Source organism: Leuciscus leuciscus (genome assembly GCF_965113295.1).
Source record: "Leuciscus leuciscus genome assembly, chromosome: 11".
Taxonomy (NCBI): domain Eukaryota; kingdom Metazoa; phylum Chordata; class Actinopteri; order Cypriniformes; family Leuciscidae; genus Leuciscus; species Leuciscus leuciscus.
Window position 1 is genome coordinate 28,203,037 of NC_138735.1, and position 23,259 is coordinate 28,226,295.

Here is a 23,259-nt window from a genome sequence, read left to right on the forward strand (position 1 = left end):
CACTAAAACTAAACGATGCATGACACAAAATGGCACTGAATGAATGAAATATATGAATACTTCAGCTGGTCTATGAATGGTGAAACGCTGCTCCATCATTCCTCACTGGGAGTAACATTTAGCTTTAAAGCGTGCACGATGATTCCTGAAGGATCCCCAGTCAGTGCATACTGCGATAAGCCAGCAGCTCTTTTGGAACATGTATTGTGGAAACTACATGGCAAATTATTTATTTATAGACTCTATGCATTTCCTGGAAATCCACCTTCAAGATGAACTCCTCCACAAGGTTCCAGTGCACTGACTCACCTCTATTGTAAATGCAACCTACGACACATTGGGGACTTCTGCAGGTCTTCAAGATGTGAGAAGTGAGAGCAGCTCTGTATCTCCTATCTTTGGCATTGAAACAATGCTGGAACTCCTCCAGACCTGAGATATACCTTTCACAGGCTCAGAGAGAGAGAAAGGACGGGTGTTAAAGAACCCTACAGAGCATCCTGGGCCTGATTTGGTCAAGCCGTACAGCCTTAGGCTACGTCTAATCCGGTTATATTTGAAAACGCATTACTTTTCTCTACACTCTTAGAAGTACAGGTTCTATGGAGAACTTTAAAGGGTTCTTTCAAGCATATTCAACCTTTCCGTGGTTCATATCATGGGACCATTTTATGGATTTAGTTTTAATAATTTTTTTAAACAGCTCCTAAACATACTCCCCTGATTTCACAGACAAGGCTTAAGCTAGTCCCAGACTAAAATGCTTTATTGAGCTAACTGAAAGCAACTTGCACTGAAATATATTAAAATATGTCACTGCCATTGTTTTTGACCCACGATGCACATCAGTAATGTTTATAGGCACGTTAATAAAAGCTACTTAAATACCCTTATTGAGGCCTAATCCTGGCTTAATCTAAGCCCTGTCTGTGAAACCAGGTCACTTTTATTTTATAAAAAATGTAAATAACCCATTAAACACGAGTATTATGCAATTATTTGAGACATTTCTCCTAATATAGAACCTTTTTGGCATAAAGAGTTCTTTAAATATTGAGTCAAGACCCCTACTATCTGATATCAGTTTGCTTCTCAAGTAAAGAATGTTTAAATATTTTTACCGGAAAACAAGACAAAAATACTTGAATGAGAGCAATTGCATTTTAGATCATACATGTAATGTCGATTAAGTGTGATCTGGACACACCAGTAGCCTAAGTGGTGAGAGATATTTTGCTATGATGGTGCCAGGAGAAAAGCATGAGAACTGTATTATGTCTGGTCTCTCGGCATCATCCCAGTGAGCTTTTATGTGAGTTATAATGTACATCCAGCCGGTTGTTATTGCAGAATAAACCCCGACGCGAAGCAGAGGTTAAATATTTTATTAGTTCACCAATCTCAAAACTTCCTTGAAGAAAAACCGTTCCTAGCAAGCATATAGCGCTGACTTCAGTGACCCAGATGAGCCTGTGTTATGGTTGTTATCGGGGAATAATAGTGTGATTGACCAATCAGAATCAAGTATTCCACAGGGCCGTGTAATAATGTTTTACGAATGCACAGTAAGATGATTTAATCATTTTTCGACGTTTCAGTGTGTAAAAGAAACTTGGAGAATGCTAGTGTGGATGGAGGGTATTTTGCAATGAAAATGCCAGTTCCGGTTGTAACAAGATGAAAGTAGACGTAGCCTTAATAGTCGAATTCAACTCCCCGGAGAGCTGAACGTAACAAATCTGAAGTGTTCCTGAGATTCTTTTGAGCAAAAAACGTACCTTCAGCTTTTTCTTAGTCTGCTCTGTCCCAGCAGACAATGTCTATTCCTTTGGATGACAATTGTAAGCTCTTTGACAGGTTCTGGTGTGTGGAAAAGCATGGCTCGCTTTAGTTAAATTGGCCCCAGGTGTAACAATGAGCTCACGGCATGCTGGACTACAAGAGAACTGTCCATGATACTTTCATCGCTGTTGGATTTTCGCACATTCTGAATATTAATAGTGGATATCAATAATGAATAGATTTTTAAAAATTCAACATTTTATAATTAGTTGCCATTTAGACATTTCATACTGGGCAATTAAAAATGCATTTATAGCTGGGACAAGTGTCTTGCTCAAGGACCGTGGGATGTGGCTGATGATCTGGAGATTAATGCGCGGGTTTATATCGTACTGGGGCGCTTATGTGCAAACGACCTGAGTTTGAGGCTCGTTTCTTCATCCCTGAATCCCTCTTTAAATTGTTTCCTGTCGACCACTGTCCAATCATGTTAAAGGTAAAAAATCCCATAAAATATTTTAAAAAGGACCCAGTGTTAGCAGGACTTATATCAGAAAGTAAGATACACTACTGTTCAAAAGAGTTCGGTAAGATTTAATGTTTTGAAAGAAGTCTCTTCTGCTCACTAAGGCTGCATTTATTAAGATAAAAAAATACAGTAATATTGTGAAATATTATTACAATTGAAACGAACTGTTTTCTTTTTTAATATTTTAAATTTTTTAATTTATTTCTGTGATCAAAGCTGAATTTTCAGCATCATTACTCCAGTCTTCAGTGTCACATGATCCTTCAGAAATCATTCTAATATTTATGATTTGATGCTCGAGAAACATTTATTATTATTATCAATGTTAAAAACATTGTGCTGTTTCATTTTTCAAAAAAAAAAGAAAAAAAAAACTGGATTCTTTGATGAATAGAAAAAGATTTTTTTTGTAAAAATTTAAGTCTTTACTGAAAGTACTGTACTTTTCTATATATATAATGTGTGAGCATTATGGGTGATAATCAGAGCGTGAAAAAGTTTTTCAGTCTTTCACTCTCATTAAATAAATAATAAATAATGCTAAATAAAGAATTGCTCTGTCGTGGTGCTTGCATAAACTTAAATAATTAACTAAAATATTATTTTAAAAATCTTAATTTAAAAATTGTTTTCTGTTGGTTGTACACAAGATAAAATGTAACATTCAGGCATGCATTTGTGATTAATGTAATTGTGCTGTATTAAAAAAGAAAGTAGAAAACACAGGACGCATAATTATAACCTATGTGTCATTTGTATATATATATATATATATATAGTAGGAAATATAAACACGTCCACAGAAAGAAAAAATAGCGCACAAAATCAGTCATAGTACTTTTACTGTGTTCGTACTTTTACTGTGTACGATAGTCACAATTAACTGACAGTGAGAAAAAGTAGCTTTATGTGTTACTTTCCATAAAAAGTAATGTCACATAAGTATTTTGAGATTTATATACAGTACCAATCAAGTTTGGGATCAGTAAGATTTTTCTTTTTTCTTTAAAAAAATTCTGCAAGGATGCATGCATTAAATCGATCAAGTGACAGAAAAAACATTTATAATGTTACAAAATATTTCTAATAAATACTGTTCTTTTGAGCTCTCTATTCATCCAAGAATCCTGAAAAATAAAATGATCATGTGACACTGGAGACTGGAGTAATGATGCTGGAAATTCAGCTTTGATCACAGGAATAAATTACATTTTTAAATATATTCACATAGATACAAATATTTCACAATATTGCCATTTTTATTGTATTTTTGATCAAATAAATGCAGCTTTGATGAGCAGAAGAGACTTATTTTTTAAAAAATTAAGAAATCTTACAGACCTCAAACTTTTGAAAGGTAGTGTAAAAAGTGATTAGTTGACTTAACTTAATAAAATTGAGGAAACCCATTGCCTTGAAATTATTAAGTAAATAAACTTCATGCTTAATCGAAAAAAATTAATGTGGAATTGTTAAGTTCACATTACTTATATTTTTCAATTAAGCATTACGTTTATTTACTTAATTTTAAGGCAACGGCTTTACTAAAAGTGAACTGAACACTTTTTACAGTGTGTACTTTTTTGTGCATTACACATTTGCATTATTGAATGAGCTTTCAGTTCTTTATATTAAATCAAGTCCCTACAGCTCTGACATACTGCACACAACTACAGTGCCTAAGATGTCAGTCCTGGATTAACATTTTCCTCCCATGATCAATCGATCAGCAGCCTTCGACTGAGGTGAACAATTTTGCATCCGTATGACAGCTGGATCAATATTACAAGGACTGAGTTCCTCGACTTCCCACTATGATGTCTGTAAATCTCAGTTTCCAGGAAAAGTCCAGACGTGAACCAGAGTTGTGTCTGGTGTGGGAGTGGCAGATGTTAGTTGTCATGAGCGAGAAAGCTTCATATTATACTATTTCATACTCCTACAGTATATAAGCCATAAAAGCCTGATCAAATATGATATAATGTCTATTATTTGATATTTTACAGGATCAAACACTCCCTTGTTGTTGTCAAGTCAATAGCAAACCTCCCTCTCTGGCCACATAAACACACACCCAGACTTCTCAATCAATGAGCGCTGTCATGTTGATGCTGTCATGCTAATTAATGTGTTTATTAAAGGGAAATGAGGTTAATTCACACTTATTGTGAAGCCATTAACCTGTAGCCCACAGAGACAGATGAGAGAATCAGTGATGCTGAGACTTTAGCATTGTGCAGTCTCACCAGAATCATGTCCATAACTGCAATATATCGCCAAACTAGTACATTTATTTGGTTTGTAAATAGATGTTTGAAACTTGTAACACATTCCCGATTACATCTCTCAGGAGAATGGCATTTCAGGACCGTTAACACCCATGGCATTCGGCATGGAGGGGCACAGCTGCAAACATCTGTCCTGTCAGTCAATACCTCACACATTCTGATTGGGTAGAACACTGATCATAGCCATAGTCTTAGCCAATCAGAGGTGCAGGAAGAGTGTGGACAAGAAAGTGTCTTATGACTGCAAACTTTCACTGTTATGTCCAGCCACATCTCTGACCTCCACGTGTGCATTTCTAAGATTTAAGAAGCAGATATTGGTGTGAGTAGAAACATTTCCTCTTGAAAATTAGTGTTTGAATCACAGTTTTGATTTTTGTCTGTCTGTTAAACTGTTTGACAATTTGGATTATTATTTTAGGACAAACTGTATCTGGAACATGTTAGCTAACTTTTTTTGTATTATATTATTTCAATTTTAGCTGTAGTTTTTATTATGATTTGTGATTGAAAATACATTATTTTATATTTAAAATATTTTAAAATCCATTTCAAATGGATATTTTAAATGGATTTTTCTGTTTCAATATACACTGCTGTTCAAACGTTTGGGCTCAATTTCATTTAAAAAAAATTATAAATTAATAATTGTATTCAGCGAGGATGCATTAAATTGATCAAAGGTGGCAGTAAAGAAATTTAAAATGTTACAAAAAGTCAAATAAATGCTGTTCTTTTGAACGTTCTGTTCATCAAAGAATTAAATATATATTGAATTGAATTGGAAAATATATATCACGGTTTCCACGAAAATATTAAACAGCACAACTGTTTTCAACATTGATAATAATAATAAATGTTTCTTGCATCAAATCATCATATTAGAATGATTTCTGAAGGATCATGTGACACTGAAGACTGGAGTAATGATGCTGAAAATTCAGCTTTGATCACAGGAATAAATTAAATATTCAAATATATTCAAATAGAAAACAGTTATTTTAAATTGTAATAATATTTCACAATTTTATTACTGTATTTTTGATCAAATAAATGCAGCCTTGGTGAGCATAAGAGACTTCTTTCAAAAAAAAAATGTGTAAAAAAATGTACACAATATAGTGTAAATCTATATGAGATATGAGATAACAATAGCTATGAATTTAAGAATGTTTTCATATTTGGTTTGTGTCCCTTTGGTTCAGTGACAGCTGCAGTCGAGCCGATATGATCATGTTATCAGCATGATTTGAGAATGTGTTTGCCTGCATGGGTTTCCTTTCACTACTTTAGAGCGACTCCACACACACATCCTAATTTTCCCTAGACGGTCTTTTGCCTTCCCATCACAGAGGTATCATTCATTACCCTTGTAAAACTGTTCCTCCCTCTCCTGCAGGCCAGGACTCCTCGGGGCCCAGCGGGGCTCCAGCAACAGTCGCTGGGCGAGCAGGCAGGAGGGCGACTCTGTTATGCGTCTGCGGAGAGTTTGGAAAGCATGGCCGACGCTGAGCTGCCGCTGGGCTTCAGTCGCTCCAACATCCTCAGACAGAGTCTTCCACTGGCACGATCGCCCAGCCAAGCCAAGCTAAGAGCACCAGGTGGGATATACAGTGCCACATGTACACTTGTATGCCATTTTATTTCTGTTTTTTATGTTCCTCAAGCTTTCTTGCACCATGTGATTTTACTCGCTCTATCTGACTTTTTTACCAGTATTTAAATGACCTCAGTTTTAATTGGCTAATCTCCATATAGGGTTTAGTTCACATTGTCAGTCCTCTGGAAGGACATTAACGCTAAATACTGATATGTACAGTACAGGCCAAAAGTTTGGAAACATTACTATTTTTTATGTTTTTGAAAGAAGTTTCTTCTGCTCATCAAGCCTGCATTTATTTGATCAAAAATACAGAATTATTTTTTTATATATTATTACAATTTAAAATAATGGGTTTTCAATTTATTATACTTTAAATTATCATTTATTTCTGTGATGCAAAGCTGAATTTTCAGGATCATTACTCCAGTCTTCAGTGTCACATGTGACATCCAGTCTATCACATGATCCTTTAGAAATCATTCTAATATTCTGATTTATTATGAGTGTTGGACACAGTTCTGCTGCCTAATATATTTGATGAATAAAAGGTTAAAAAGAACTGCATTTATTCAAAATAAAAAAATATTTTCTAATAATATAAATCTTCTTTACTATCACTTTTTATCAATTTAACACATCCTTGCTGAATAAAAGTATTGATTTATTTCAAAAAAAGAAAGAAAAAAAAATGACTGACCCCAAATTACTGACCAGTAGTGTATATTGCTGTTACAAAAGATTTCTATTTTTAAAACATTTGCTTCTTTTTTTTTATTTTTTTTTATCAAAGTATCCTAAAAAAGTATCACAGGTTATGAAAAAATATTAAGCAGCAGAACTGTTTCCAACTTTGATAATGAATCAGAATATTAGAATGATTTCTAAAGGATCATGTGATAGACTGGAGTAATGATGCTGAAAATTCAGCTTTGCATCACAGAAATAAATGATAATTTAAAGTATAATATATTGAAAACCAATTATTTTAAATTGTAATAATATATCACAATATTACATTTTTCTTCTGTATTTTTGATCAAATAAATGCAGGCTTGATGAGCAGAAGAAACTTCTTTCAAAAACATTAAAAATAGTAATGTGTCCAAACTTTTGGCCTGTACTGTAGGTGTTGAAGTGAATATTGCTATGTTAATATGCTCAAAAAGGTCATATTTAAACAAATGTTTTAAATGAGAAATATGTAATATATTACTTTTAATTGGATTTATTATAAAATTGCCAATTTTTGCATTTGCCATTTACCATACTATATTGCTTAAAACCTATACATTTTGTTTTAATAGTTTTTCAATTTAATTAATTATAAGCAAATACTTCACATTTATTTAAAATTCTTAATTTATTACTGTTCAAAAGTTTGGGTTTTAAGATTTAAGTCTATTCGCCAAGACTGCATTTAATTGATCAAAAATACAGTATAAACAGTAATATTGTGAAACATTATTACAATTTAAAATAGCTGTTTTCTATTTTAATATATTTTAAATATTTTTATTTATTCCTGTGATCAAAGCTGAATTTTCAGCATCATTCCTCCAGTCTACAGTGTCACATGATCCTTCAGAAACATTTCTGATTATTATCAATGTTGAAAACAGTTGTGCTGCTTAATACTTTTGTGGAAACTGTAACATTATTAATTATGTAAACATTATCAATGTCTTTGCTGTAAATTTATTTAATCTTTGTTGTATAAAAGTATTAATTTCTTTTAAAAAATATGAATTTTTTCGTATACAATTGAAATGCATAAATCTTAAACAGACTGAAATATTGGTAAAAATATAGTGCATGGTGCTATAGCAACATCAGTGTCATGGGTTTGATTCTCAGGGAATGCATAAACTGTAATTTGAATGCAATGTAAATGAAGTGTCTACATAAATATACATTTATTTTCCTGCATCAGCCATTTTTGCTGCTTAATTTAGGTAAATGTTCTGGTTGGATCGACGAGGGAGTTTTTACACTCTTAGCAGTTATGCAACTTTCCAGACTGAGTCTGACAAAATCAATATATACAGATAGTTTGACTAATATGACTGGACAAGTGGCATTCAATATTTTGTGTAGCAGAGCGTTTCACTCTTGTATCACTTCAGTTGTCTATTGTTTGTAACAGAGACTTACAGTTATGTGATAGTTTTCATTGCCGCTGTCCATATTGTTTCTCAAATGTCAGTTAGTCAATATTAAAGTCGACATGAAACAAAAGTTGTGATAGTGTTTTCTTCCCACTGACGTATATCCGAGTGAAACTGCTTCTGGAACAAGAACAAATGTAGGGCGGGACTTGTCAATGGGGAATTGATTGGATGGTTGTGGTTTGCTATTGGTCAATCTGGTGTGAGTGACAGGTTGTCCCGCCCTCTCACCAGTAAACACATCATTAGAGAAGAGATGTCGCTGCAAGAGGGAGGGGAACTTATTTTGATTAAAAAATTATTTATAATCTATTAAAAAATAATTAATGATGTGCATGGATAAATAATTTGTTTATTAAATCAACATCAGACTCACAGTTGTGCTGTTGTATGGAATATCAGATTTAAACTAAATATATATTTTTTTGTCTTTTTTCTAGCGGTGTTGTTTTTGCAGTTTGGTGACGAGACGCGGCGGGTGCACATCACTCATGAGCTGACCAGCATGGAGACGCTTCACGCACTCATCGTGCACATGTTCCCTCAGAAGCTGACGATGGGCGCGTTGCGTTCGCCCGGCACGGCTCTCCTCATCAAGGACGAGGCGCGCAACATCTTCTACGAGCTGGAGGACCCTCGTGACATTCACGACCGCTGCCTCATCAAGATTTACTGCAGAGAAGCTCCGATGCGAGACACACACTACAACGCACAGCACGCAGCCCACCCCGTACACCACGCGCACATCTCCAACGGAGACCTGCGGGTGAGTGTGTGTGTGGGACAGTGGACAAAAACATCCGTTAGATGTGGAACAAACACTTTATCATTTATTTTTATGCCAAAATGTAGGTAGCTAAAAACAAAAAAGAAACAACTATTTGGTAAAAAGATTAAATAATGGGGAGAAAATATGCATAAATTAAGTGTATTTTTATTTTAGATATAAATTTTCTTCATAAATTGTTATTTATACAAAGGTAATTCATGCTTTTTACCTTAAAATTATATATATGCCTACCGTTAAAACTTGATAGTACCATTCAAGATTGGGGTCGGTAAATTTTCTTTGAAAGGAGGATTCATTAAATTGATTTAAAAAAAAACAAGATTTCTAATTTCAATAAATGCTGTTCTTTTGAACTTTCTATTCATCAAAGAATCCTGACAGAAATGTCATATTTTCCACAAAAATATTAAGCAGCACAACTGTTTTCAACATTGATAATAATAATAAATGTTTCTTGAGCAGCAAATCATCATATTAGAATGATTTCTGAAGGATCATGTGACACTGAAGACTGGAGTAATGATGCTGAAAATTCAGCTTTGATCACAGGAATAAATTACATTTGAAAAAATATTATATATAAATAGAAAACTGATCAAATTGATCAAATAAATGCAGCCTTGATGAGCATAAGAGACTTTTTTTTACATTGTTTTTCTGTAATTTTCACAGTATAATGGTGAGATAAAGAGATGATGTGTGTATGACAGAGAAAACATGCAGTAGCACAAATCTGTTCTGATGCTGTGAATTTATCTTGTCATATGTCATATGCATTTACTTAATCCTGTCTTCCTCTTTTCCATTCCGTCTCTCTCTCCAGAGAGAGCTGGTGTACACCTCGAGGGAATCGTCTCCCACGCGTCGTTTAAACACACTCCCGTCTTCCTCTTCTCCCTCTGGTTCTCCGTCGCGCTCCCAATCCCGTCTTTCTTACACTGGTGGGCGTCCGTCCTCTTACGCGGGTCCGCATCAGTCACCACAGCTCCACCCCTATCAGCACCAACACCACACCCACCAAGGAGGCCACGCCCCCCAGCAGGCCCACCCTGCATTTTGCTCCTCCCCAAGTGCAATTCTGGAACGCCGTGATGTGAAACCGGATGAGGAAATAACATCATCATCGAAGAGCGTGGTGTTGCTAAAAAACGAAGCGATATACGCCGACCCGTACACGCTGGTCCAGGATCCTCGGCTCAGCGTGGCCTCACAGCAAGCTTTGGCTTACCGCCGTGGATCTGTACGCTCAATTGGTGGATACCCTGCCGCGGCATTACAGTGTGAGCTCGAGGGCGCCCTCTACAGGGCTGGTGGTCCCATATACGCAGATCCATATGCCACTATGGGTTTCCGCACCCTACCTCCAGCCTCGCCTCAGAAACTGTCTGATGGCAGGGATCCGTACGGGAGTCATCCAGGACGAGGGTCCCCTGGGAGACATGGGTTTCGTAAAGATGGCACTGTGTACATAGAGAGCCCCAAGAATCGTCCAGGAGGACCACCTCTGGAGCAGATATGTATGCTCGGGGGCCCCGGAGGAGACGGAGGGCCGATGCCAGTGTACGGCTCAACATTACCTGGAAACGAAGAAACCAGGTAAGAGTCAATTCTACTCTCCTGCAACGTCCAAAATAGCTGGTAAACTAGTCATACCACTTAAATGGGACATATTATGCAAAATTCACTTTTACATGTGTGTTCGTAGTGTGTGGACACAACCACCCTACAATGGTAAAAATCCTCTGGGAACGTAAAAAGTTTTGCAATAGAATGTGAAAGTTTTGTGAGCAAATGCAAATAGGTCAAACGCAAAACAAAATTTTTCCTCCCATCTCAATTTTTTGTCCCTTTAGGGCTTCATATTTCAGTATGGTTTGCTTTAACCCTAATTTTGACAAATTTTGTATGTGTATAATGGGTATTTGGTATTTTTAGAGATCGTATGGAGGCCATGGAGAAGCAGATAGCCAGTCTAACCGGACTGGTTCAGAGTGTTTTGACCCGTGGACCAGACAGCCCGTAAGAAATCTGATCTTCAGTTCAATACCACTGAATATCACTATCAAACCTGAAACGTTTGAATGACGGTCAAAGCTGTCAACACTCATTTTAATGTGGTTCTTTTACTAATGCCCGTCCATGCAACTTATAATCGCGTGTAAATAGTGTGTGTGTGTGTGTGTGCGCTCCATGAAGATGTGTTTAATATGTTTGTCTTGCAGTGAGAAGGCAGAAACAGCAAGTGACTGCTCCGCACCAGAGAGTGAGTACTATACTGTTTGAATGTGTGTGAATATTTGTGGCAAACACTGTTAAAATAGGGATGATCTAGAGGATGGAAAAAGTTTGAAATAAATACATCCATTCTGACAGATACATAATCTAAATAAATAATGAATCAGTGTTGTCGCCTGTAGTTTTCTTCTTGAAAGCTCGGTATCTTTGTCCTCTGTGCATGTTCTACACAATACCACACTAACAAACGCTATCAAAATAAAAACAATGAAACATAGGCCTATCATATTAATGCTTGAACATATTAATCCATGAGCATTGTTCAGTTTGTAAGGTTAATAAATGAATCTTATTGACATCAATAGGTGACTGTAATGTCTCAACAAGGCCTGAACTGTTTGTGCTTTAGGATAGCTGCTACTAAACTAATTATGTTCGCAAGAACATTTAAGTGATGCGGAATAGGCGTATCAATTAACAGGTCATTAAATGAGTGAATCATGCATGGTGTTAATAAGACACAACTGTGCGGTGCACTGAAGAATGCTTATCTAAACGATAGAAGCAGGCAGGCCTAGTCCTCGAGGACCGCGGTATGATCAGTATTATAATGATGCTCATTTGGATTGGTTTACATTAGCTAATGATTATTTGTGTTTTATGGCAGTAGTCCATGACTGAGTTCATGATTTGAGTGTCAGTAATGTAAATTAATTAGAAACATTTGTTAGTTCGTGTCAGGTCTTCTAAACATTTAAACATGTAAACATTTTAAACCTGATTGAATACTGAATAAGACACTGAATATTATATTATATTATATTATATTATATTATATTATATTATATTATATTATATTATATTCTTAAATAATGTATATTTATTTAGATATTTTATTTATTTGTATTTATTTATTTAATATTTATATTTATTTTAATAATGTATTTATATATATTATTTTTAAATTATATATTTTAAATGTATTTTATTTATTATAATTTAAAATAAATCTGACATACTATTTTATATTATATTATATTGTTATAATAAATCTATTTTTATATTATATATATATATATATATATATAATTTAAAATATTTTATTTATATTAATATTTATTTGTAATATTTTAATTTATTTATTGTTTTTTATTTTATATTTATGGTCTTTATTTTGTGTATTGATTATAATTTATAATAAATCTGACTATATATAGTATTTATTATAAATGGACTGACATTTATCCATTTATATTAAATATGAAGTCAGATTAATGATTAATTATAATAAATACATTATTATTTTTAATTATAGATTTTTAAATGTTTTTTATTATTTATGTTATATCATGTTTATTATTATAATTTATAATGAATAAATCTGACATATTATATTGTCATAATAATATATGTATGTATATATTATATTTTATTTATTTATTATAATTTATTGTACACTAGAGTGTATTATTTTGGGACAGTTAACTGGTGATATTTTATTTATTTCAGCTGGAAGGTTTAGAAAGAAAAAAGGTATATTACTGTATGTCTGGTTGTCTGTCACTTTCTCGGTTTCCCCTACATCTGTTGCATTACAGATTGTGTTGCATTGCGATTTGTGCATTGCAATTTTGCGTCAGGAGTGTGTATAGAATGTTTGTTTTCAGGGATCCCAGATCCTGGAGTTTGGAAACCCTCTGTCTATGTATATACAGTGTCTATAAAAAGTATTCTCCTTCTTTGACTTTTATGTTTAATTAATTTCACACGTTTTATTTAGAATTATAAAGTACTTTGTCTTGACAAGTGACAAAATTCTCAGTTAAATACATAATAATAATTATTATTATGTAGCACAAAAAGTCCAGTGAGGTGTACGCTTTTATAAGCACTGCATATATGTCTGTCTTATGGATTATCCCGGAATGTTTTTGTTGTTTGTGGAAACTCCCACTAACACTCTTGAATGTCAGTGTAATGTTTTCTCTTCCTTTTCCAGTTCTTAAAAGGATCTAATACATCAGAGATTATATGACAGTGTGAATGTATATATGCAAACATAAGGGTCTGAATTTGAATGTATGTTGCATGAATATACAACGTATCGTAGATGGAGTGTGTACTGAGTTGTGTTGGGCTTGTTTTTGGATGTGACTCATATTGTACAAATCAAGACAAAGAATCAGATGTCTTTTGTTGTTCTGTTGTGGTTGATATGAAAATTAGACATTTTGAGTTTAAAGTAGAATGACTTATAGGCTTATGGATGATCAGATTTCACCATTACACTACATTTTAAATCAAATTTCACGTCTTTATATAAGTTTTATGTTTAATGTGTGACTTTTGCTGCTGTGGATTGGTAGTGTCATCACCATCTGCGCCTCTGGCCCTGATGCCCCCCCCGCCCTCTGGAGTCTGTCAGCCAATAGCAATGTCCCGTTCACAGATGCAGCTGCACCTCACTGACCTGCAGCAACACACACTCGAACTGCGCAAACAGCTCTCACAACTACGACAATTACAGGTCTGTGCTTTTTTGTGGATTTGTCTTTTCTCAAAACTATAGTGTGTATTTAATCAGATTTTATTTTTAAAATATTTAATATATTCAATATTTGTAAAATTATATATATATATTTATTTCGTTTTTTATTTATTTTTATTTATTAATAATAATAAATAGTGTGCATATATATATATATATATATGCGCACACTATTTATATATATATATATACAATATATATATATACATATATATATAGTATAATGTCAGATTTATTTATTATACATTTTATATATATATATATATATATATATATATGCACACTATTTATTATATATATATATATAGTATAATGTCAGATTTATTTATTATACATTTTATATATATATATATATATGCACACTATTTATTATATATATAGTATAATGTCAGATTTATTTATTATACATTTTATATATATATATATATATATATGCACACTATTTATTATATATATATATAGTATAATGTCAGATTTATTTATTATACATTTTATATATATATATATATATATATGCACACTATTTATTATATATATATATATAGTAGAATGTCAGATTTATTTATTATACATTTTATATATATATATATATATATAGAGAGAGAGAGAGAGAGAGAGAGAGAGAGAGATTTATATATGTTATATATTGGCTATTTATTTAGATATTATACTTTTTGTTTATTTATTATAATATTTTTGTGCACTAGTGTGTATTATTTTTGGGGACAGCTGGTGTTATTTTATATTTAAAAAATATTACTTTTTGCTGTGTATTTAATCTTGTGCACGTTGTGGGGATGAAATTTCTCGCATGATGAATGGCAAAACTTCTAACTTACAACGACATCTTCATTGTGATAAAAGTAATGTCTTAAGGAATTTTTTTATAAATCATACTTTTTTGGAGCTTTACAGCCAATTGCATGGGAAATGTATACTGTATAAAGTGCGTAATTTTTATATATCTATTCCTTCAAATCATATCTAACATTATTTTATTAATTCATACAAGCTTGCATGTCTGTGTGTGTCTTACAGCTGCAAAACCAGGATTCAGTTCAGGCGTTACTGAGGCAGACGGAGTCTGATTTGGGAATGTGTCTGATCGAGGCATCTCGGACACAAGAAGATCCATTACAGCGTCAACGTCTTCTTGTTGAAGAAGAGAGGCTACGCTATCTTAATGAAGAAGAGCTTATTATACAACAGCTACAGTGAGCTCAAGCACTTGCTGAACCTCTAAATGCTGCACACGTACTGAAAAACATGATTTATTTCCCCTGATGCGATGTGTTCCTCTGTGCTTGCAGTGATCTGGAGCGCTCTGTGGAGGAGATGAGGACGGGGGCGGGGCTTAACCATCATCTGGTGACAGAACAGGAAATAGAACAGAAGAGTCTGGAACTCAGGAGACTGGGAGAGACCGTCACTGACCTCAAGAGTGAGTGAGCGATGAAAAGGAGGAATCTGCACACAGTGAACTCAATTATAAGCATACAGAACCACACATTTATATCATTATCCTGGTGTCATGTTTATCACAGAGACTCAAAAGACTTCATAAGAGTCATCTGTTTGAGAATCAGACTACACTGGTTGAGCTGTATGTTTTTGATTCACTAAAAAGAGCTGATTCAAGAATCAATTGTTCAGGACTCATTACTCTGGTTGTGATGTACGTTTTTCATCGACTTAAACGAATCGACTCAAGAGTCACTCTTCCAGGAATCGTAGTACACTGATTCCGCTGCATGTGTTTGATTCACTAAAAAATGGCTTTTAAAAGTACTTCAGGAATCATAATAACTCATGAGTCATTCTTTCTTTAAGGAGTCGGACATCACTGGACATCGCTTGTGCTATATGTTTTTGATTCACTAAACAGAACATTCATTCAGGAGTCAGAATACATTGGTTGTGCTGCATGTTTTTGATTCACTAAAAAGAGTCATCCATTCAGCAATGGGACTACACTGGTTGCACTGTACAGTATGTTTTTGATTCACTAAAAAGAGCTGATTCAAGAATCAATTGTTCAGGACTCAGACTAAACTGGTCACGCTGGATGTTTTTGATTCACTAAAAAAAACTGTTTATAGCAGTCACTCGACCGTTAATTGGATTACTCTGGTTGTGATGTATGTTTTTCATTGACTTAAACGAATCGACTCAAGAGTCATTCTTCCAGGAATCGTAGTACACTGATTCCGCTGCATGTGTTTGATTCACTAAAAAATGGCTTTTAAAAGTACTTCAGGAATCATAATAACTCATGAGTCATTCTTTCTTTAAGGAGTCGGACATCACTGGACATCGCTTGTGCTATATGTTTTTGATTCACTAAACAGAACATTCATTCAGGAGTCAGAATACATTGGTTGTGCTGCATGTTTTTGATTCACTAAAAAGAGCTGATTCAAGAATCATTTGTTTGGACGTCTGACTACACCGGTTAAGCTCAATATTTTTGATTTACTAAAAAGATTTGGATCTTAAGTATGAGTCTCTCAGGAATCAGATTTTTTAATTCACTAAAAAGAACCGACTCATAAAAGTAATTCATTTGGGAATCAGATTACTTTGTGAACGCCATCAAATTTTGATTCGCTTGAAAACGGCTCATAATAGTCATTAGCTCTATATAGAACTACACTTGTCTCGATATATATATTGATGTTCTACAATTTCTGTGTTTAGATCAGTTCCCCAATTTACAAAGTAAGATGCGTGTGGTGTTGAGGGTGGAGGTGGAAGCCGTCAAGTTTCTGAAAGAGGAACCGCTCAGACTGGAGGCCCTGTTGAAACGCTGCAGAAATATCACCAATACCCTAACCCTTCTACGAAGGTAAAACACACACACATAAACACTCACTCCTGCTCAGTTCCATGCCTGAAGAATTCCTCAGTGTGTGTTTGTGTACAGGCAGGTATCAGAAGGTGTGTGGAGGACACCCGATGACTTCAGTAGTTCAGTTTCCAGCGCGAGTGATGCTGATTTCAGCAGGAGCTCTGATCTAGATCTTCTCAACAGTCCCTCTCTAAATCTGCCCGACCTAGGGTGCACCTTATCAGGCACTGCCACTCTCACTGCCTCCATGGGCACTAATACCACAAACCCTGGTCTAACGAGTGCCTCTAGTATAGGTAAACTCCAGTTTTACATTCTCTTTGATGAACTGATTCTCATGATGGGTAGTACTAATCTGGATTACGTAATCAGATTCCCAAAATAGCATTTTAAAATATGCATTATCAGACTACAGTTACTTATTGATTACATGATTACTTAATGTGCACAAAATAGCATTAAATTATTCAGAATTACAGACTACAATTTGTGAGTAATCTACCCAGCATTGTTGATTTACTTAATTAACTGATATATTTAGAGAATATGGAACATTTATTGGTTGATGGAAGCAGGATAATTTGTTATTTAGTTAGATGATTGATTGATTGATTGATTGATTGATTATTATTATTTTTTGAATTTAATTTAATTTAATTCTTATTTTATTTTATTTTAGGAGGTACCTCAAGTCTTTCTAACATGCTCGGCTCCGGCGTTGGTGCCAGTCTGAGCAGCGGTGGTATTCCTGGCAGCACCACGTTGGGAAACTGGCTGGCAGGGGCCGGGGCAACAGATCCCCTCATGCCTGAACTGGACGGCATTCCCACTGGGGCAATAAAGACCAGCGGCCTGGAAGATCTGCCCATACGCAGAGAATCTGATAAAGGAGTGTCCGTGGAGGTCCGACTGGTAATGAACGCACTTAGATTTTATATTAATGCTTGCATGGATGTCAGAAAGGATATGAATAATTACAGAAGGCTGTTTTTAAAGGGTTTAGTAAAGATTGTGATTTTATTACATTTATAGTTGATCTCTTGTTTCATTTTTTTGTTATTTTTAATGACATCCCTCTGGGTGGGACTTATTTAAAGTTGCTGATCAATGTGAATCTGTGTATCACGTGTGGGTGTGTGTCTTTAGGCTGCGGAGCGAGACTGGGAGGAGAAGAGAGCCAGTTTGACTCAGTTCAGCGCTCAGGACATCAACCGTCTCCTGGAGGAAACTCAAGCTGAGCTGATGAAGGCCATTCCAGATCTGGACTTCGCTGCCAAGCAGATCACCAAACCGGCCGTCCCGCCAAAACCCCAACTATCCTCCCTCCCAGCGCCCGGTTCAGCATCCTCCACCCCCAGTTTAACACCTGAACATCAGCCCAGCAAAATCCCACCAAAACCACCCAGCAAAGACGGCATCCCACGCAGGGGATCGGGTGAGATCACAGTATTAACCGCACCATGAACTACAACAACTGCCTTATGATTTTGAATTACAGCCTAATTATTTTTTTTGTTTCTTGACTTGTTATAGATTCTCACAATTGCGAATATATCGCTTGATTGCTTTATTAAATACAAAAACTGCCTTATTTTGGCAATAGAGCTTCATGATTTGACTGATCAATAGACAGATGATTATGTTTATTGATTGAATTGATTGATTGATCAGGGGAGCTGACCGTGCCACGGTATCGTACAGAGAAGCCGTCCAAGTCTCCGCCCCCTCCTCCTCCTCGACGAAGTTTCCCATCAGGCCTTGGGCTAACTACCAACAGCAGCGGAGAAGTGATCACCATAAACAAGAGTGTGAAGGTGAACAACAATTTTCAGTGTTTTTGTATAAAGCCTTATATCTTCTTAACGTTAGGTGGCGCTGTCTTTAAAAAAATTAGGTGCTTTAATGGCATACTGTCGATTACGTGTACCAATTTTTGAACCAATGCGTCAGTGTTAAAAAATATAGAAATTTATGACAAATTTCAAAATGGCGGATTCATCTGATCCTGGCAAAATCAAATTCATCATGGCCCAAGGAATCTGTAGTTCAAATGTTATGAGCAAAAATAGTAATTTTTCAGATCTCATGTCCTGTAGGTGGCGCTGTTCCTAAATTTGGCATGTACCCTCAGATCATGGAGCTATTCAAGTGTACCAAGTTTTATTTTGATAGATTAAAGTTTTGCCAAGATATAGCATCTAAACTATTTTAGGTCAAGATTATTAGTTTCACATCATCATATCTTTTGAACAGAAAATGGTATCAAAATTCTGGTCAGTCATTTCTTTGCAGCTCAGTCCAGTGATCATCTGAGCCAATTTTGGTAAGAATTAAACAAAATTTGAAGGAGGAGTAGCGTAGTTACAAATTCAAATGCTTTTGTATAAGCAGATGCAATATAATTAATGAGTACTTTGGCTTTGTACTCGATCAGCTATTTTCTTTGCTGCATTTGTTAATATTGCTTGCGCTTGATATCTTGCAGTTCCTGCATTTTTATTAGATTGCTCTATTCGTGCACATGTTGTTTTTGTAGAAGATTGAGAACAGAGAGGAGGCTGAAGTACCGACCCAATCCCAGACGCCACCCGTCAAACTGAGACGCCCATCGACCTCGGACGGGCCCCGACCTTCATCCACACCTCCGGTCATCGCCGCTTCTGGGAGGAAAGAGGATGAGGATGAAGATGAGAAGATAATGGCAGAGCTGGAGGTAAAAAGCTAATAAACGTCTGTTGAAAGGATGAAATAGTGTCCTTGTGTCCATTTAGTGTGTGTATCTACATTTAGGAGCTATTTAGAGAGATGACACTGAGGTACAGAATCTCACTCCTGATTGGTCGGTTATTCAGTAAATGCATACGTAATAATTTTGATTGTTAGCTTTGCGAATAATGTTTTTTTTTTTCATTCTTCTCCAAACCCAAACACGTCAATGCGCTAATCCACACACACCAACACGACAGGTGTTTCAGAGAGCCCCAGTGAGACTGAGGGTCACTGCTCAGGCCAAAAACCCTGCCGAGGTCACTCCTAACAGTGTTGACAGGGCAGGCCAGTGGATCAGCAACTCTCTGTGGAGAGAGGTAATGTGTAAACTGCCAAACCTCTCTCTCAGGCCTTCCTATAACTTGAGGTTCTGAGGTTTTTCCCGAAGCTTACTAATGCACTCTGACACAAAACCTATTAATCTGTCATCTCTTCAAGTCTTTAACCAGCTGTGCTGCTGCATGTTATTAGACAGCTTGAATGAAGTTTAGTATTGAAACGCAGCGATAAAAACAAACTGGGAACTAAGTGGGTTTTTTTATTACTTGTTTCTTGATATCTTTCTTCATATATCTAATATCTGAAAGTCTGTTTCCACCCCAGAGACTTATTTCTCTTAATTGCTTTATTATAATAGAATAGAATAGTAAATACTGTACAATGAATAATATAATTTAACTTAATAATAATAATAATAATAATATTTAATAATAATATTATTAAATAAAATATTAATATATTTTATATATATATAAAAATATATTTATTCTCTTAATTGTTTTATTTAATAATAATACTATGATATTACTTAATAAAGCAAGTAAGTTTTAAGCAATTAAATATGATATAATAGTATTTTATTTAATAATAATATAAAAATAATAATGATGATGATTACGATTGATTATTAAGCAATTAAGTATTACGTAATTACATATTTTATGATAATAATATTATTTTTAAATATTTTTTTCATACTTTTATGTAATGTATTCATATTTTATAATATATTATAATTTAATATAATTTTATTGTGTTTATTAATTTTATCAATCATCTTGTGACTTTATATTTATACAAAAATCACGTATTTCCTCAAAGCAGTCAATAAAAACATGTCAGCAAAAAATTATATAAATTCTGTAACTGCAAAAGGTACATGCAAATAATTATTAGCACTGTCATTATTAAAGAAATAACATTCTTTTCTTTATTGAGCTAAGCTGATGGAATAAACAGCTTGATATCAGTCAAGGTCATCTCTTTTCCTCTCTCTCTCTCTATCTTTTCCTCTCTCAAACTGTGCCAGTTCTGCACAGTGACAGTAATGTTGTGACACTGTAGTAGCGAAATCAATTTAACAAGCTTAAAGTCTTTAAAGCAAAACTTTCAAGAGCCAAGAACAAACAAGCAACACAAAACCACGTCAGTTACTGCAGTCTAAATGAACTGTGCCTGCTCATCTGTCTCCACAGCTTTTCCATACAGTATATCTGTCTTACCTTTGTACTTCCCTCAATGTCACTCATTCCGTTTACTGCATCAACAAGCCATTTGTTACAGAAAACTACAGCAGAAGTGACCAATAAATTCAGAACCTCTGAAGAAAACATCACAGGTCTATTAGACGGTGTCAGTGTCACCTGAGATATCTGGACAGCCTGTGTTTGTGTATGTACTGTATGTGTGTATCTCGCTGCATTGTGAGGAGTACTACTAATCTCTCGCAGTGAAAGAAAGAGTGTAGAAGTGCGAAACAGTGCTAATATCAGCTTCTTTGCACACATGCAGGGTGTCAGTCAACACTACTACTGCTGCATGCTGGTCTATAGAGATTCCCTGTGCCTCTTTCTTTCATTCAATTAGTGTTTCTATTTCTATTCCTTAGGCTCCGTTCCAAAACCTAGCGAACTGCGTCCACAAATGCGGCAACCGAACCGGTCGCTTGTGGATCAGTGACTGATTTGAAATGCTCTTCATGGTTAGCGTTGCGTTCACACAGTTAATGCACCTCACGTGAAATGCAGAAGAGTCTCGACTAATGCTCAGTTTGAACACATTTTACATGCTTATTATGGTAAATATATAGTACTATATAAAACAGAGAATGGATTGATCATCATCATCATTCATCATTATTATTATTATACCCTCTGGTACTGTTCGCGTGTCGGTCAAAAATGACCGATTTTTTATTTTATTTTCAATGACAAATGTAATGACAATTCAATGACAATTCAATGACAAATGTTTTAGTTCGATAATATTTTTTTATTATGTATTTTGTATTTTTAGGGGATTTTATGGTTCTAAGTTATATTTATGCAGTAGTTATAATCCATTTATTCACTTTTTTTAATATAGACCGTAAAATGCAATTTCCAACTTAAACGGTCATAAATCTTGAATGCTTTGGAGCACAGACGTAAGTTTGGTCTCTTTTTAAAGACGACACTTGGCAGATTATTGCTGAAGTGGAAAAAAGTTTAAAAAGGTGAACTTGAAAAAAGTTATAAAAGTTTGCATTTATTGTTACGAAAAAAATGCACAAAAATACCATTTTCAATTTTTTATATGAAATATATATTTTCCAAAAAACGTTTTGCTTTAAAACTGTTAGGAGTAAAGCCATAAATATAAACAAGTTGTGTTCCAAATTCGAGGTTTATATCTCAAAAAATTTGCTTTCAGTAAGAATTTGTTGGGGTGCAGTACCAAACGTTTCCACTAGATGAAATTCGTAATTTTTGATCATTTTTTTGCCATAATTTTTTTCAGGACCATTTAACCTTTTCGATTCATGTCCATCATTTTGTGTGTGTGTGTGTTTACACATCAAGTACCAAAACCTTTACCAAGTTTTGTACCATTCCGATGAAGTAAAATTCTAAAAAAGAAAAAAAAAACGTAAAATTTTTCCAGTCAGCATCAGAGACATTATTTCTCACAATATGACTATTTCTTATTTTAAACTTTCTCACAATTAGTTTTATTTTCACTCTAAGGCAGATGTGGGCTTCCATTCCACTACTATCTTACCATCTTAGCAATCAAAAACATAATGCAACTCACATATTCTTGGTGAAAAAATGATGTGTAACAGCCTTCACATCAGACGCAGATGTGTTGCGTTGGTGGTCAGCGCACTGGGTTTTGGAGCAGAGCTTTCATCGTGACACTCTTTCAGTTCTAACAAATGTGAATTATTCAAACTCAGTCCCAATGGTTAAAACAAACACGGTCATTTTCCAACCTGCTGTTGTTTCTTCATGTTTGTCAGCCTGTAGGCACTCCTCCGGGCTCGGGGAAACTGGTTCAGTCGTCTGCAGCGTCTCGTCTTCGACACCTACAGCAGAGCAGTCTGGAGCGCAGGAGCAGAAAACAGGAGGAGTTCCCTAAACTACAGCAGGGTCAGCAGCAGGTATTCCACTTCTAACAATCGCTGCGCCCTGCTATCCCGCAGACTGACGCTCTCGCTCTGATCCACGCTAAAGGCACGAGTCAGAACTGTCTCGTCGACTCCAGTGACTGTAACACATGCAGCTGAGCACTTACTTTCAGATTAGCTGCTACATCTCCAGTTGCTGCACGGATGTTATAGTTGTCCAATGTGCAGTGGGGTTCAGTATGCACAAGTTCCTCTGATTTCCCCGTACGCTCACAGATTACGTATTTTTCTCTTCCATGCGACATGAGCTATTC

General features: G+C 35.0%; 1 protein-coding gene across 3 annotated transcripts in view; it reads left to right on the top strand.

The window, feature by feature from the left end:
• Positions 1 to 23,259, top strand: part of srcin1b (SRC kinase signaling inhibitor 1b) — a 54,052-nt gene that overhangs the window by 24,342 nt on the left and 6,451 nt on the right. For 2 of the 3 annotated variants that reach the window (XM_082184079.1, XM_082184081.1), the window contains 16 exons: positions 5,999 to 6,200; positions 8,808 to 9,133; positions 9,981 to 10,753; positions 11,093 to 11,176; positions 11,380 to 11,420; positions 12,902 to 12,925; positions 13,759 to 13,919; positions 14,979 to 15,154; positions 15,251 to 15,381; positions 16,638 to 16,785; positions 16,864 to 17,084; positions 17,468 to 17,700; positions 17,935 to 18,223; positions 18,460 to 18,602; positions 19,325 to 19,501; positions 22,838 to 22,978. In XM_082184079.1, the coding sequence (XP_082040205.1) occupies positions 5,999 to 6,200; positions 8,808 to 9,133; positions 9,981 to 10,753; positions 11,093 to 11,176; positions 11,380 to 11,420; positions 12,902 to 12,925; positions 13,759 to 13,919; positions 14,979 to 15,154; positions 15,251 to 15,381; positions 16,638 to 16,785; positions 16,864 to 17,084; positions 17,468 to 17,700; positions 17,935 to 18,223; positions 18,460 to 18,602; positions 19,325 to 19,501; positions 22,838 to 22,978 (3,270 nt within the window). The remainder of the gene's footprint in view (positions 1 to 5,998; positions 6,201 to 8,807; positions 9,134 to 9,980; positions 10,754 to 11,092; positions 11,177 to 11,379; positions 11,421 to 12,901; positions 12,926 to 13,758; positions 13,920 to 14,978; positions 15,155 to 15,250; positions 15,382 to 16,637; positions 16,786 to 16,863; positions 17,085 to 17,467; positions 17,701 to 17,934; positions 18,224 to 18,459; positions 18,603 to 19,324; positions 19,502 to 22,837; positions 22,979 to 23,259) is intronic. The other variant, XM_082184080.1, reaches the window with a different exon arrangement.